The sequence below is a fragment of the Pyxicephalus adspersus genome, chromosome 1 (assembly GCF_032062135.1).
Source record: "Pyxicephalus adspersus chromosome 1, UCB_Pads_2.0, whole genome shotgun sequence".
Lineage (NCBI taxonomy): Eukaryota > Metazoa > Chordata > Amphibia > Anura > Pyxicephalidae > Pyxicephalus > Pyxicephalus adspersus.
This window is the reverse complement of record NC_092858.1, coordinates 88,128,224-88,142,910: the sequence shown is the minus strand read 5'-3', so window position 1 is coordinate 88,142,910 and position 14,687 is coordinate 88,128,224. Positions and strand designations below refer to the sequence as shown.

At 36.7% G+C, this 14,687-nt stretch overlaps 1 protein-coding gene across 1 annotated transcript; it reads right to left on the bottom strand.

Moving 5' to 3' along the window:
• Positions 1–1,044: 1,044 nt before the first annotated feature.
• On the bottom strand, positions 1,045–14,681 carry TUBD1 (tubulin delta 1). Its single transcript, XM_072417292.1, has 9 exons — positions 14,339–14,681; positions 9,323–9,518; positions 9,010–9,157; positions 7,579–7,795; positions 7,083–7,311; positions 4,892–5,056; positions 3,684–3,818; positions 2,792–2,975; positions 1,045–1,255 (listed from the first exon to the last, which is right to left on the bottom strand). The coding sequence occupies exons 2-9, from the start codon at positions 9,489–9,491 to the stop codon at positions 1,153–1,155; spliced, it is 1,350 nt and encodes a 449-aa protein (XP_072273393.1). The 5' UTR covers positions 9,492–9,518; positions 14,339–14,681; the 3' UTR covers positions 1,045–1,152.
• Positions 14,682–14,687: the final 6 nt, after the last annotated feature.

Genomic DNA, 14,687 nt, shown 5'->3' with positions numbered 1-14,687 from the left:
CTGGAGTTAGATAGGGGATGGTCCTCTGGTCTATGCGTCCAAGTGGGAAAGTGATTCTAGAGACAGAAGCTGATGTGTTCCTGAAGAAGCGGACTATGTTCTGAGAAACGCATTGAACTTTTATATACCTATCTGTAAAATCACAGACTAGTCATTAGGCAGTATTTAAATTTTTAATAACAGTTTGTCAATAAATTATGGTATTGTTATTACTTTTGTACTGATTTAATGAATAATTTATGCCTTTAAAGTCCCAAGGTCAATGACCTAGTTGAAACAAAAATCTTGGATGTTATATATAAAGGAATGTGGCATATCTAAAACCATTTTTGAAACTATGGGGAACAGTCCTTAACCTACTAAGAAATGGTTTTAGACATGTCCCAGGTAAGAAAAAATCCTCTCAAAAGAAACTTCAGACTCCCAAGGGTAAACTAGTCTAGAAGTGGTGCAGTGCTCTGCTTCTGCATTGTGTAAACACTGCTACATTAATGTACCAAGTTACCATGTGCGGCATTGAGGTGGCCTGTTCACTTAGAATCGTCTTTAGAATAAACATCTGCATATTGGTATTGTTTTGTTTTCTTGCAATAAATGTATGCTATGTGCATTGTACCACCACAACATACTGCTGACAACATGCAAAAAATAAACCCCACACAGATGTGAATTGGTCTTCACACAAAAGCCTTAGGCTAGGTACACACGTGAAATGGTTCTCGTCTGATAATCGGTTCAGGGCTGATATGGGACGAGAATCTGGTGTGTGTACAGTGCCCTTCGTACATCGTCTGAACGACCGCCCTGGCAGATCCACAGACGACGAGTGATCCTAATGGAAGTGAAGGGGGGGAGAGCACAGCAGGGTGCTGCTCCATTGTTGTCCCCCTCTCCTCTCCATAGAGCAGAACAGTGCTGTATGTACAGCACTCATTTATGCATTGTGCAGTCGTTTGTCGTTGGAAAGGATCTTTCACAATTACTGTACATGTGTACATAGCCCAAGTTGAATTCATTGTAGACTAAACAAAAAAAACTCAACAATGAATGTTAAAATAATTTATCAGAAAAATAAATAAGATATATTTACAAATCCACAAATTTGAGAATTTATCCAATTTTCTTTTAGAAACAATTTTCACAAATAAATATTTATAAATTGGAATAGCTGGAAATCACTTGCTCTAGAGTTGTAAAACACTGCAGGAATTCTTCTTCATCAATGCCATATTTTGTGTATTGATGAACATATGCTCTGGAAGTAGAAAGAAAAGAAATATTACAAATGACAGTTACACTTGACACGTTTCTAATATTTAACATACATAGTAGGATACATTCTGAAAATTAGAAAGCACATGTAATATATTTTAGGTATGGCAAAAAAAAGGTATAGTGTTCCTGTATATGCTCCTTATGCAGACTTTATATTCTCTTATATATCCTTATATTCTAATATGCAAGCAGTGAAAGTGTCTATAGATAGAATGAATGGTCATAAATGAACTGGGGATAATTCATAAAAGTGATCACTTACTAACATACATACTTTTCAAATCATCCTATTCATAAAAGCACTTTTCTACTAATGGTCTTCTTCATAAATGAAAGTAAATAGGAATTTTTCAGGAGGTATCAGATCTGGTGACATTTAATGTATCCAGCCATGTGGATATGAACCATCTTTTGCTAAGATCATCAAAAAACAAACAAGTACATTGAAAAGAGAGATTGGCAGAGACCCCACTCCACCCAGATGTAATCCAAAGTGGACTTCTGAAGAAGAAGATATTATTTGAAATTTATTGAATTTGAGTGGTAATCACATGCAAAATTATAAAAGATCAAGTAAAATTTTAAAGATATGATAAATAAAAAATGCGCAAAAATACTTAAATGGAAAAAATCCAAGTAGATCTGGTAATGTGCGGATCAATACAGAGTAATAACTAAAAATTGGAAAAATAGACACACCTTTTATTATAGCCATATGGGAGATGGTGCTTACTGTATTATTTGCCCTATAAAACCCAACATTTGTCTAAAAGAAATCTGCAAACACACTGGGCTGGATTAGAACATTTGTAGAATGATAATGCCAGTAATTCCACATGAGGGAATGAGCCTGGTTAGGTTTTTGGAACATTCATGCAGTATTCTCCCAATTTATAGATATGTTTATAAACCATCATTAATAATATCATAATTTGTGCTTGACTTCCTGTTCATTTCTACTGATGGAAAGGCTGGGGATGGAACAACAATTACCAGTACATGGTTACCTGGATCCACTACAAGGCTCTGTACCGGAAACAACCTGTACATTAAAGTGAACTACTTTTGAACTACAAAAGGGTGAGAAATCATTTTATTCAATTACTTGCAATAAAAAAATCTAATATTTTGTATTTACTTCCTGGTAAAATACATTTATAAAAGCGCTTCTCACATACTGACCAGATTTACATATATGCACATAGCACATCCAGCCAGTGTCCAGCCGTTATACAATTAAAGTCTTTCATCTAGAACTATTTTGTTTTTGTAAGTAAAAGTTACCCAGTTGTGCTCTGCACACAAACCTAGATAATATTATTGACATAGAACCAGTTTTGAAATGTAACTATTTTGTTCTTTGTGCAAACTACTTATATGACATCTAGCAATACTGCATCCCCCAAATAGTAGTATCTCTGCACTATGAACCTATCATATTCTCTTTAAACCCCTCCAGGATTCCCAATACTACCAATTCTTACTTCTTAGAACAATGAGAAAAGAAAACTCTTACTTTGATGCAAACATATTCCAGGCTTTTTCTACAATTGCATCCAAAGGCTTTAACAGGCACTGACTATTGCTCACTAGAGTAGCAGACTTCTCATATTTGTTGAATGCTCTTGGCGTTTTCCAAGATGTAAAGGCTTCATCTGATGATAACCAAGATGTGTATAATGCTGACTCCCGGAAGCCATCTGCAATTAAAAGACACAGTTAAAAAAAACACAACACAAAAAACATAAATATAATTGAAAACATTAATTAGTAAAACTATAAAAGCACATATCATAAAACTACATGTATTTTCTACTAAAACAGAATGAAAGTGGGGCAGCAGTGATTGGTTACATACAGCTACCACCGTCACATCTAAAAAGGCTGGTTTCTTAAACTTGCTTTGTGGTGAGGGCAGCAGAGTGACTGGCAAGGTGCCAGTTGCCGGCAGCCACAAGGGAAAGGTTTTACCCTTTGTGGGTCTGAACCTGCCCTATGGATCAAAACGATCAGTAGATCCAGAAATTCAGGTACAGTTACCTGTAAAATATTGACTTTCGGGAGTCCCTTTAATGAGGTGTGTACTTACATTACGTACGGGTGGTGCAGTCTTGGTCTGCATTTGGATCTACTGATCACTTTGACCCTATGAATCCAGTATAAGAAGATTCCAACAGACAGACCCTTTCTCCTAACTGTACAACTGCCTTTAATTTAAAGAAACTATTCTATTGGTCTTTCTCTGCATCTGCAGAACAGGAGCGGGTAAGCATATACCATGATAAAGTACTGACAATCACATAACTGAATGTGAGAGGATTTTGATTTTTAGACAAATGTGGTGTTTTATATTAAAGCATTTACATTTACCATGTGGCATCACAGCCAATTCCTGGAATGCTACTCACCAGGAGATGCAGAATCAATATCCTTTCCTCGAAATATAGCAAGGTTAGCTAATGATCTATTAAACTGAAGTCCAGTTTTCAAAGAACTCTTCTCTGTTTTGGGGTGTAATGGGGGCTGAACTTGCCAATTTATACCTTTTAAACAAGATAAGAAAAAATGATCACAAAGATTGTAAAAAGAGTGTATAACAGCTCTGGCAATTTCAACCAAGCAACCTAAAAGCTACATTTTGCTTTCCCAAACATAATAAATAACTAATGTGCAACTTTAAGCAAACCTGGGAAATTCAGATTGTGCATCTGATAAAATACATGATCAAAGGGTTCCTTTCACTGAAAACCACAATGTCAAAACAAAGAACAAGCACCTGAAGTTTAATGCAAATACCAACTTTTCTTGTAAAAGCTGAGCTTTGCTACAACTTTTGAACTAATGAGTGGGGTCAAGATTTGCATACAGTACTATTTCACTTGCCAGTATCAGAATTTGCTATTTTTATATAAGGTTTTCACAGACTGTAACTTATGAGTATGTAATTTATCAGTCATATGTCTAGTTTGGTTTGTGACAAGTTTAATTTAAGTGAAAACCTTTTTAAATGGAATAAAAAAAAAAAACAACACAGAAACCAACTATCTCCCTGTCCTCTACCTCTAATCATTAATAGGAAATAAGTGATAAGTTGAAGCAGGTCCTACAGAAACATTGCTTTTCATTACTTTTTACATTGTTAAAAGTACCTTAATAATGGTAATTTATAGATCCTGAAGTATGAACATTTAATCTTAAGGATATTCAATGCAAAATGAATTCTCTTTTTTATGAAATATATCTGAATATAATTTTTCCATCGGGCAGAACATAGAACTACAGAATTCAAGATGACCCCAAACACGAAAGAATATTTGAAAACTGCCAAGTGCATGTCTGGTTCAAGACACAAATACTGAGAAAAGTCTGTTCATGTATGGGAGTCATTGGCCTCCCGTTTGGTGGAGTTCAGACTGTGGGTGCTGTGACCACACTATATGCCAGTAAAGATGCTTCTTTAGTGTGAGGGGAAGGAGAGGTTTTTCCACTGACCTGGCCAAAGTAACTAGATGAACATCCAAGACAAATAAAGTCATGCAACTTACAAGAACAGTTATTTTCAAAACTGCACAGTTATTTATATTTATTTTGAGCCGTACTACATAACTGCTCGCACCTTCTTCCATTTTTGCATTAGCAATGAGCATTTGTCTCAAATGCTTAATGAGGCCATGCCAAGTAAATGTGCTGTATGCCAGGGAGTGTTCAGACATTTGAGGAATGTTACGGAGACCCAGCATCTTAAATTCAGGGTGTGGAACCAAACACTCCATTAATTCCCCTGGGAAGAGAAGAAAAAAACATTGTATTAAACAAACCAGAAAAAGTGTCTTATGTTTATATAGTGTGACATTTTTTATTGATACAGAAAATCCAATGTTGTGCTGTTTGTTCCAGGCTATTAAACTTCATATTCCTAAGTCAGTTGTAAACTGCATTTAGTAGTTCAAGAATTTTGTACATTTGTACAGCTGTCAAGTGTCTACTGTTCAAACCACTTAATATGGGGAATAAGGAGTGCATGCTGACTAGGCATGACAAGAAGGGCTTATGGCCACTATGAAAAGTTATATTTAAAACCATTCCTTCAACTTTAAAAAGTTTCTTAAACAAACTACAATCTGTGTAAATGTCACTATTTTTCTCACAAGTGAATATTATTAACTGCTTCAGCTACTGTACCTGTTTACTCCTTATGGAACAGAGCAATTTTTACATTTCCACTATTTTTTTCCAACTGATTTTTGGAATTAAATTTGGACCCACTACAATGAAGGGTCTACTTACCGTTATGGGTCCCCTACATTTACCCTACTATGTGCTGGTGAAACAAGGTAGCAGTTATACTTACCCTATTCATGTCTTTTACCCACAGAGCCTAGGCAAGTTTGATGTTACTGCCCCTAGTCAGCATAAACAGGCCCTTAACTTTAGGTCATCTTTGAGCTAAAGTAATACATACAGTTGTTTTTTGTTTGAGGACAAACTTTTCAGCGATGTTTTCTACCAAATCTATAGACAAAAAAACAGAGCTGAAAACCTAATTCTAACCCGTACCTAGAAATTTGTATGTATGAAGGAAAGCAAATTAGCTGGTGGGGACAATATTAGAGCGAACATGGCAAAGCACAAACAAGTTCACCTAAAGTGAATTGAAAAGTCAAAATAAAATATGGAATTTGACTTTCTACTTATAATTAGAGTAATAGGAGAAAATAACTATTATTTGTTGAATTAGTTCCCATAAATAACTTATATCCTTTGCAAAGATCTGCATATTCTTAATGCCTGTGGCTACAATTCATCCCACATTCAATATGTCCTGAATATAGCCACCCCATTTGATGTAAAAAGTGTAAGCACGCACATCCATAATATGCATCGCCGGGAATCATGGGATATGTAGTTTTCTTTTAGGCAGAGAGCTGACTTTACAGCCCTCTAGTGTTTAGACAGAAAGCCCACCAGCAACCTACACATAGATTGACTGCATAAACAAACAGATTAGTAAAAAAAAAAAAAAAAATATACATATCATAAATTTCTTATTGTATATTTTACGTCCTTAAAAAATTCTTAATGCAAAGACTGTAACTATCAAGTTTCTTTAAAAGTATTTGACCTTTGGTTGAGTCAAATACTAGTTGCCCCCCTCAGGAATATGACATGACAGAACAGTGCTTATGTGGATTCAAGTTCTAAATTGCAAAGGACTGCATGTGGTTCCTGTGGTACAGCTAAGACACTCTGAAGATTGTACTAGTGTTTTATAGGTATGTGATGAGGCTTAATATAACATTATATTATATAACAACATATAAAATTAGCTTAATGTGTGCCTTAAATTTCCTAAAATATTTATACACACAAAGCCTCAGACCTGGACAACGGCATGCAGATGATTCTGGTAGAAATTCCAGGCCATGCTAGGCACTAATAAACCATGAATAGCAAGATTTATAAATGCCATAACATTTGGGCAATATGCCCTGAACTAGGGTCTAATTTGAATCATATTTTCCTGAGATGTTGTCATGTTACAGGACCCATTTACAGTTGATTTACAGCCTGCATTTGTGAAATACCATCTTGTTTAATATGACATATTGTTACTAGGAGATACAGGTTACTACAGATTCAGGAGCATGTACATAATTTAAACAGACTGCCTTAATAAAGAATTGACTTCATGTCTGTAATACATAATCTGCAGTCATGTAAAATACACAACTCAAAGAATGTTATGGCCTGGGTAAGTACACTGCTAATAATATTTAGTAAAACAGATGGTAAGTAACATTACATACCAAGAGGATTCCTACTGTAATATGAACTCTCTGTCGTATATGCAGGCTGAAATACACTTCCGAGTTGATGTGCAATGACTTTATTAACATCCTTAAAGGTAATGTGTTTAATATTCATCAGCTGGGAGCAGATTTTGTGAATGATGTCATTTTCATGAACTAGCAGTGCATCAGATGTTTGATAAAGGCGAGACAGAGTTAGGATGGAGTTGTAATTTTGAACAATCACCTAAAAAAAACAATTTTAAGAAAAAAAGTTTATTATTTTCCAGCAATTGTAGTTGGATTATTTAACAAAAACATAACAAAAAATGTTGTAGAAAAAGACAAAACGGGCAAATATTCACAACCTTGATAGGGTAATATTAGTTTGATTCAAGTTCTTATTGACCAGTAAAATTTTATAGACACTTGACTATATGGAACAGAAGAAAAATATTTTATCCCAGAAAATTGTTAATTAAAGTCATTTTCAGGTACGTAGTTACATACTTACTTCTCCGGTACCATACGGCCAAATAACTTCATTAAGTAGAAATGAGTTAGGATAGGCGTCACGTAAACATTTTGTGATGAACGTTCCCATGCCTGACCCAGTGCCGCCAGCCATGCTCATTATGTTGAAGAAACCACCCAATCGATCACATTTTTCTACTTGCTTTCTAACCAGGTTCATAACAAGATCTTCATATTTGGGACCATGCACGCAGTAACTACAGAGAAAACAAGTTTTGGTTTCAGAAATATACCTAGTTCTGGTTAAAAAGTCAGAACAAAGGATAGAAAAGATAGGCCACATCCCTACATATACAAAATATGGGGAGTACTCTGAAAAAAAAGTGATGGGACTTTGCACGGTGCATTCCTATAGGCCAGTATAGTGACAAAACCTTCTTTATATAAACCATAAAAAGAACAGATATGACTTCCAACTCCTAGGCTGGATATAACCACACAGTATTATGATATATTTTCTAGACTCCCATAAGATAAGGTGAAAACTACAATATGTACACAATGACATTGCTGGAGTTTTGAAAGTGGTGCGAACTGTATCCTTTAAAATTTGTTTTGGCCGCCCCCTAAATATAGTATAGTATAATTTAAATTAACTAGTATTTTGACGGAAACCTAATCAAGGTCCAAGATACTGACTGTCAAATGCAAACATCATGCGAATATTTGATATGGTTACACATGGATTTTACTATGTGACTGACTATATATGATTTACATTGTTTTTATATGTGTATTATGGTAATATCTACACGTTTATGGTAAAGCTTTTCATATATATACACCATGTCTATGTACAGATTACGAATGTTTTTCCAAATCCCCTAAAAAAGCCAAAAGACTTTTTTTCCCCCCTATTCAAATGTCACAATAGGGTTATCTCTGTATAATTCGCCAATTGCTCTTCCCATGAATTTGTGAATGGAAATGGAAAAAGACTGCATAGAACACGGTATTTTATACATACACTAATATTCTCTTTTAATTGAGCTAAATTTATTATTATTATACTATTTTGCCACACTAAAACCCTAGCTGTCTTATGTTCTCTTTTCTATACAATAAGATTACTGAGCCCTTTTCATGCCATTATGTACAATGGAACCTGCATTGTATGGGATAAACTCAGTGAGGTGGCAGCTGTCTGACTTGGAAAAGAGGAGCAGCTTCATGGGACCAATGGTCCATCCTGGAATCAGCAAGGAAGACGCTTATAGAAGCAACAAATAGGGAAACTACACATTATACGCTTCTAGACTAAATGAGAAGAAATTTATATAATGAATTAAGATATGGGAAAGAAAGCATCCAAACTGCTTTTTTTAACTGATTAAACTGTAATTCAGCTTTAAACAAAGTCATTATATAAAAAAGAATTGATCTGCCAAAGCTGTAGTAAAATTCACCATACCCATGTGCCCAGTTGTTCCCAGATCCTTGTTTCTGAGAAAACTGTGATTTCACGTCATACATCCATTTACCAGATCGGGCTGCCATTGCTAAAGTCTGTGTAATTACTTTGGGCTCCATGTCCAGAAGCACTGCTCTGCTTACAATTTCTGTAAAACAAATCAAAGTGCAGCTATAGAAAAAGCATACGACAAATATATACATATATATATATATATATATATATATATATATATATATATATATATACACACACACACACACACACGAGTATATGGGAACATTTTTAAAAATGCTTTAAAATGGAAGCATACCTCCAGATTCCATCTCATCAAAAAATCTTTCTTTGCAAACTGTCTGGTAATTGTGGTTTTCTTTCTTGGAGCACAGTCCATTGCTGTAGAAATCATTGCAGATGACATCAAACAATTCATAACCAATTTGGTTTCCACACTGGCCTAGTTGCAATGTAATTAATGCCATGATTATCACTTATCTGCACCAGGAAAACTAGTGAAACAAAAAACAAAAGAAAACTGTTGAAACATGAAATACAAAACAAATTTTCTATAATATTTACCTTTATAATCAGATACATTCTGAACTCAAAGCAAACATCATTTAGTGCAGTAGTGCATTCCTTTAAAGCTGATCTCCAGTAACCTTTCAAACTATTTATTTTCTTGGTTACTTGTTAATTTAATCTAGGGACAGAGGAATAGGAAGCCATACTTGTCTTATCCATGGCTTCTACAATCTCCTTGTCATAGTCAGATTTATTGCTGGACCAATGGTCCTGTGTTTTGTTTGAGGACATTAGAGAAGCCATCACTAGATGAGCAGGGAAGAGGACAAACTTTAGTGAACTAGTCACACAGCAGGGAGGAAGCCTGGGCAAGCACAGAATAAGACAAGTAATCCTCCTTAACCTGAAATCCAAAAATTAATCTAGCTGCTAACCCTTTCTATTTAAGGGGAAAGAACTAAATAGTAAAGTCTGAATGATGACTAGAGTTCAGCTTTAAAAAATATTTACATTTATCCCTTGAATCTATTTTTGTATCACTGTCCAGTTATCCCTTTTTGCACAGAAGTACTTAAAACAATTCAGAATGCTGTCCCCAAGACAATGGTCACCAGGACAAATAAAAGGAGGGATGATCTTCCAAGCAAAGACACAGATAGCAATAAAAAAATAAGGATTCTAACCCCTCAACACTTTATTCTGAATACAAAAAAAGGCAATGACTAACTTTTGCCACTAGATGTCACCAGTATTCCAGGGTGAATGGCAGCCACTCCATGGGCCAAATTGTAAGGTCTATTACACTCAAGCAGATTCACTACCAAACATTTCCTGTGTTCAAATGAATGGTCTGATCAGTTGGTAAAAGCTAGGCTGTCAGGCGGTCATTTTCTGATCAATGGGGGTGGGGACAAGGGGGCCAGCTGGTTTGGGATTTTGTTTGGGGTCAATTTATGCCAAGACAATGATAAGTTTTGGTGTTTTCTTTAACCTGTTCATGCACAAATGAGGATAGATTGGAAAACTTACATTTGAGCAAGCATTTCCAAAAAAAATAGTCTGAAATATTCCTTTTGATTCCACATTACTCGGCCTACAAGGGCCATCACCGTGTATCTAACAACATTGTGTAAGTTGGGGAATGGGAAGGTTTATGATCTGTCTTATGCTCTCATTAAAAACCCTGACAGCTTTCTATTGCTGTGCGAGATTTCCTCTTGCTGTGATGGTGGCAATTCTATGATAAATAAAGCAGGATGAATCTCCCCAAACAGAACACATGAAATAGGTTCCTAAAAAACACCTCAAATTAACAACCTGAATTCTAACTGGGTACTGAGAAGAACACGAAAGTCACAATTTATTTACTATCCAGATGAGATGAAAAACGGTTTTCCTTGTGACTGTAGACAAAACTCTGCATGTAAAACCTTTGTGCTCATAGTACACACAAGCCTACAAGCCAGTTATTCCACATTCTAGGTGTCATCGCTCACCCTAATGTGCCAAGCTGCCATTAGGAAGTATTTGCATCTTTCCAGAAAAACAAGCACCGCTAGTCAGACAAGACGATGATTCAATAATTAAAGAGGAAGAAAATACATTTCAGTACATTTATGTCAGCAAGCTTCATGTTTTCAAAACCAATAAATGTCAGCTCTTTTAAATGTAATTTCCACCCTAAGAACAGACACTGCAATATACATTTTATTACATTTGTACGCTAGTAAACCCTGTGCTGTATTCCTATGGTTCATTCAGTTACTAGAGACTTCATTTCCTCAACTTCATAAATGAAGCTGGCCGTATATTACCCTGTTCCCCCAAAAATAAGACAGTGTCTTATTAATTTTTGCTCCAAAAATGCACAAGGGCTAATTTTAAGGGCATGCCTTATTTTTCATGAACAATAATATTTATTCTTGCACAAAAAAAAAATCAACATTTATTAAAATATAGTCATGTCATCACATTCTGGAACATCATTATCAACTCTCCAAACCCTGAATTCCATCTTGAATATTTTGTGACTCCATTTCCTTTAGAACCATTGGCCCCAATTTCTCATGTCTAGTAATAGCGCTTTCCTTAAATCAGCAGCTCTTGTCCATGTTCTTATATACAGGCAGTCCTCAGGTTACATATGAGATATGGACTGTGGGTTTGTTCTTAAGTTGAATTTGTATGTAAGTCAGAACAGGTACATTATTTTAATAAATGCAATTAGGACAGAGATGTTTGTCTCAACATATTATTAGGCAGCATGGTGTCAGTTACTGTATAAAATCCTCGCTGTGAGTTAATCACAAACAAAAAGAAAAAAACCTTTATGTAGCCTAGACATTAATTAACTTCTGGAGCAAGCTGTTCTTTTTTTTTTGCAAAAAGAAAGAACTGCAGAATTTGTCCTGGTCATTAAAGAGTTACAAGAGACTGCAGAGTTTGTCTTGGTCATTAAAGATTTACAAAATAAAGCTTTGCAGAACATCAAAAATGTTCTTCTGTAAGTCATGCAAACCGCCCCCCTTCAAAGCTTCCATCCTTCACACAAACAAGCAGGGAAGCCCCGTTCATATCTAGGAGTCCTCCGTATGTCGGATGTCCTTAACTCAGGGACTACCTGTATATTTTTAACTTATATTTGGGGTATGGCTTATATTTCGAGCATCCTCAAAAATATAGAAAAATCATGATGAGGGTAGGTCTGATAATTCCAGGGTAGGTCTACAAACTTGCTTGTAAATCTAAATTTGCTCATACCTACAATGCCAAATGTAACCAAAATCTTTTCACTTTTCCACAAAACAGAAACAGAGGCCTGCATTGTTGTAGCGCTTGGAATGCAAAAATATTAGCACTCATTTATAAATGAATGAGCTGATAGGGGAGGATTTTTATAGCGCTTACACTGAACTTGGCATAGTCTGCAGTTATGTTTACAAGGAGTCCAGTGGCAATGTCTCATTACTGACAACTAGATACAAGTAAACCTCCCATCCCCAGCCTTCTAAGATATTCCATCCTAGAACCACTCCCCAAACCCAGTGCTTTCTTACCTTTAGAAGAGGTAATCTTTACAGTGTTCTCCCCAGCCCCAGTTAAGCTGGGTGCACCACCCGGCACTTTACTGAAGAGTTGGGTCACAATACAGGGGCTGCCACCCACCTAAAAATTCTGGGTTGAACACTGCTTTACATCTATTTATACATATATTTTGGTGCATAGGTAGCACAGATGTAACACTACATACATCCTTGTTGCTTTAGGGATTCAATGATCTGTGTCCCAATAAAAGGGAAAAATTACGAATTTCATGCGTGGACAGCCAGATCGGCACGTTTTTTTCCCCAATCTATGTCACCCGATCTGCGCCGGGTGACGTACGAAGAAGAACCCTGAAGAGGAGAAGATGGCGGCACCTGGTGCGCCGGCCTGAAGACAGATACCGGGACGAAGCGGTACCCAATGGAAGAAACCTCCTGATGGATAGACTGCTCTGCGGGATTGAAGTTAAGTGTGATTTTTTTGTTTTGGGTAGTTTTGGGTTTACTTCCTCTTTAATCAGATTTTTATATAAATGAATATACAAACAGGGGGCAACTGGGAATTTTTATGTATGCATCAGGGTTGCATTAGAATTAAAACATTTCCCACACTACACATCCAGATGGTAGGTGCATATAGATTGTGATTAAGATTGTGATAGATTGTGATTCTCAATGGATACGAGCCACAGGGCTTGTCTCAGACGAGAATCAGATGTGTGTACAGAGGCCGTCTGACGTTGTTCATAGATCCATCCTGGCGGATCCACGAATGACAGAAGACGAGCGACCACAATGGAAGTAAATAGAGGAGAGGCACAGTGGGGTGCTATTCGCTCGTTCTTCCCCCTCTCCTCTCCATAGAGCAGAAAGGTACTGTATGTACAGCACTCGTTCATTCAGTTTTCCGTCATTTGCTGGTGGAAACAATCGTAAAAGATCCTTTCCAACTACAAAAATCTAGCATGTGTACGCAGCCATTAAAAATGTAATCGTGTGATACCTAAAACAAAAATAGGTACCAGTCATACATTTTCACAATAAATAATTGTGACCAGACAGGTCCCTTATTGCAGAAAGGATAGGTGGTGTCCAATCTGCAATAAAATATCCTTACCTGCCTCGTCGCAATTTTGTAAAATACATTCACCTGTCCTGGTTCTGCCACCTTGTTCTGCTTCTCTTCCAAGTTCCTGATCTTGTGGCATCTTGCCTGGCTGGGCGATGTATCCTGAGCTGGGAATGCACAGATAGTGAACAGTCCGGGATTTTTTATTGCAGAAGGGACATTGCCTGTTTCTCCTGCCATAAAGAGCTCACAAATCACAATTATACTTTTAATTGAAATTTAGACGTAGACGCACTAATCATAGTGACACATAACTTGTCTCTTCACCTCGCCTCTCCTCTGCATAACTTATGTTCCCTACCATATGTTCAGTTTTACTTACCCGGGTTTCTGACACTTTGCTCCAAGTACAGAATACATGCTGTTTCTGATTGCTACATACACGTTACCTGGCTCCAATATTCTCTATTCCCAGTCACTGGATGATCAAGGCGTGACAGACCCTCATGGTGACAGAATTCTCATTGACACAGATCTGTCACAACCTGAATATATTCATTTCTAATCTGAGGGAAACTACCAAGCATGTAAAATATAATAATAATCTACAACAATATTAATATCTATGTACACCAGGCATCTAGCAAAATGTTTAGACCTGTCCAGGGCAGAAGCATCATTGTTTCCTTACCAGTAACCTGGGAACAAGACGCATTCCTAGTACCTGGCACTGCACAATCTACACCCCCAGGTGTCCTGTACTTCCTCCTATCCCCAGCCATACACAGACAGGTGCCCAGGGTTCCGGGTTTGGATATCAGACGTTTGAACTGCCCGCCCCCAGCATTGCTCAGCACTGGGGGGAAGCCTTTTATTATTTACGTCTCCATTGCCAGGCGCCATATTTGTGAAGCCGGCATCGCCTCAATATGAAAAAATATTTTGAAAAACACCGTGTCCATCCCTTTCCTGTATACAGGGAAACATACACGTCTCTCCATACACCTGGTAACTGTAATCGCGAAAGCCCTCGGTTTTAT

Bases quoted from the DNA above. Each gene is read 5' to 3' on its own strand.
- TUBD1 (XM_072417292.1), bottom strand. From the start codon at position 9,491: ATGGCATTAATTACATTGCAACTAGGCCAGTGTGGAAACCAAATTGGT. The intron at 7,796-9,009 runs GTATGGTGAATT...TTTTCTCTGTAG, and splicing joins GGGAACAACTGGGCACATGG to TTACTGCGTGCATGGTCCCA. The intron at 5,057-7,082 runs GTATGTAATGTT...TTCTCTTCCCAG, and splicing joins TTACAGTAGGAATCCTCTTG to GGGAATTAATGGAGTGTTTG.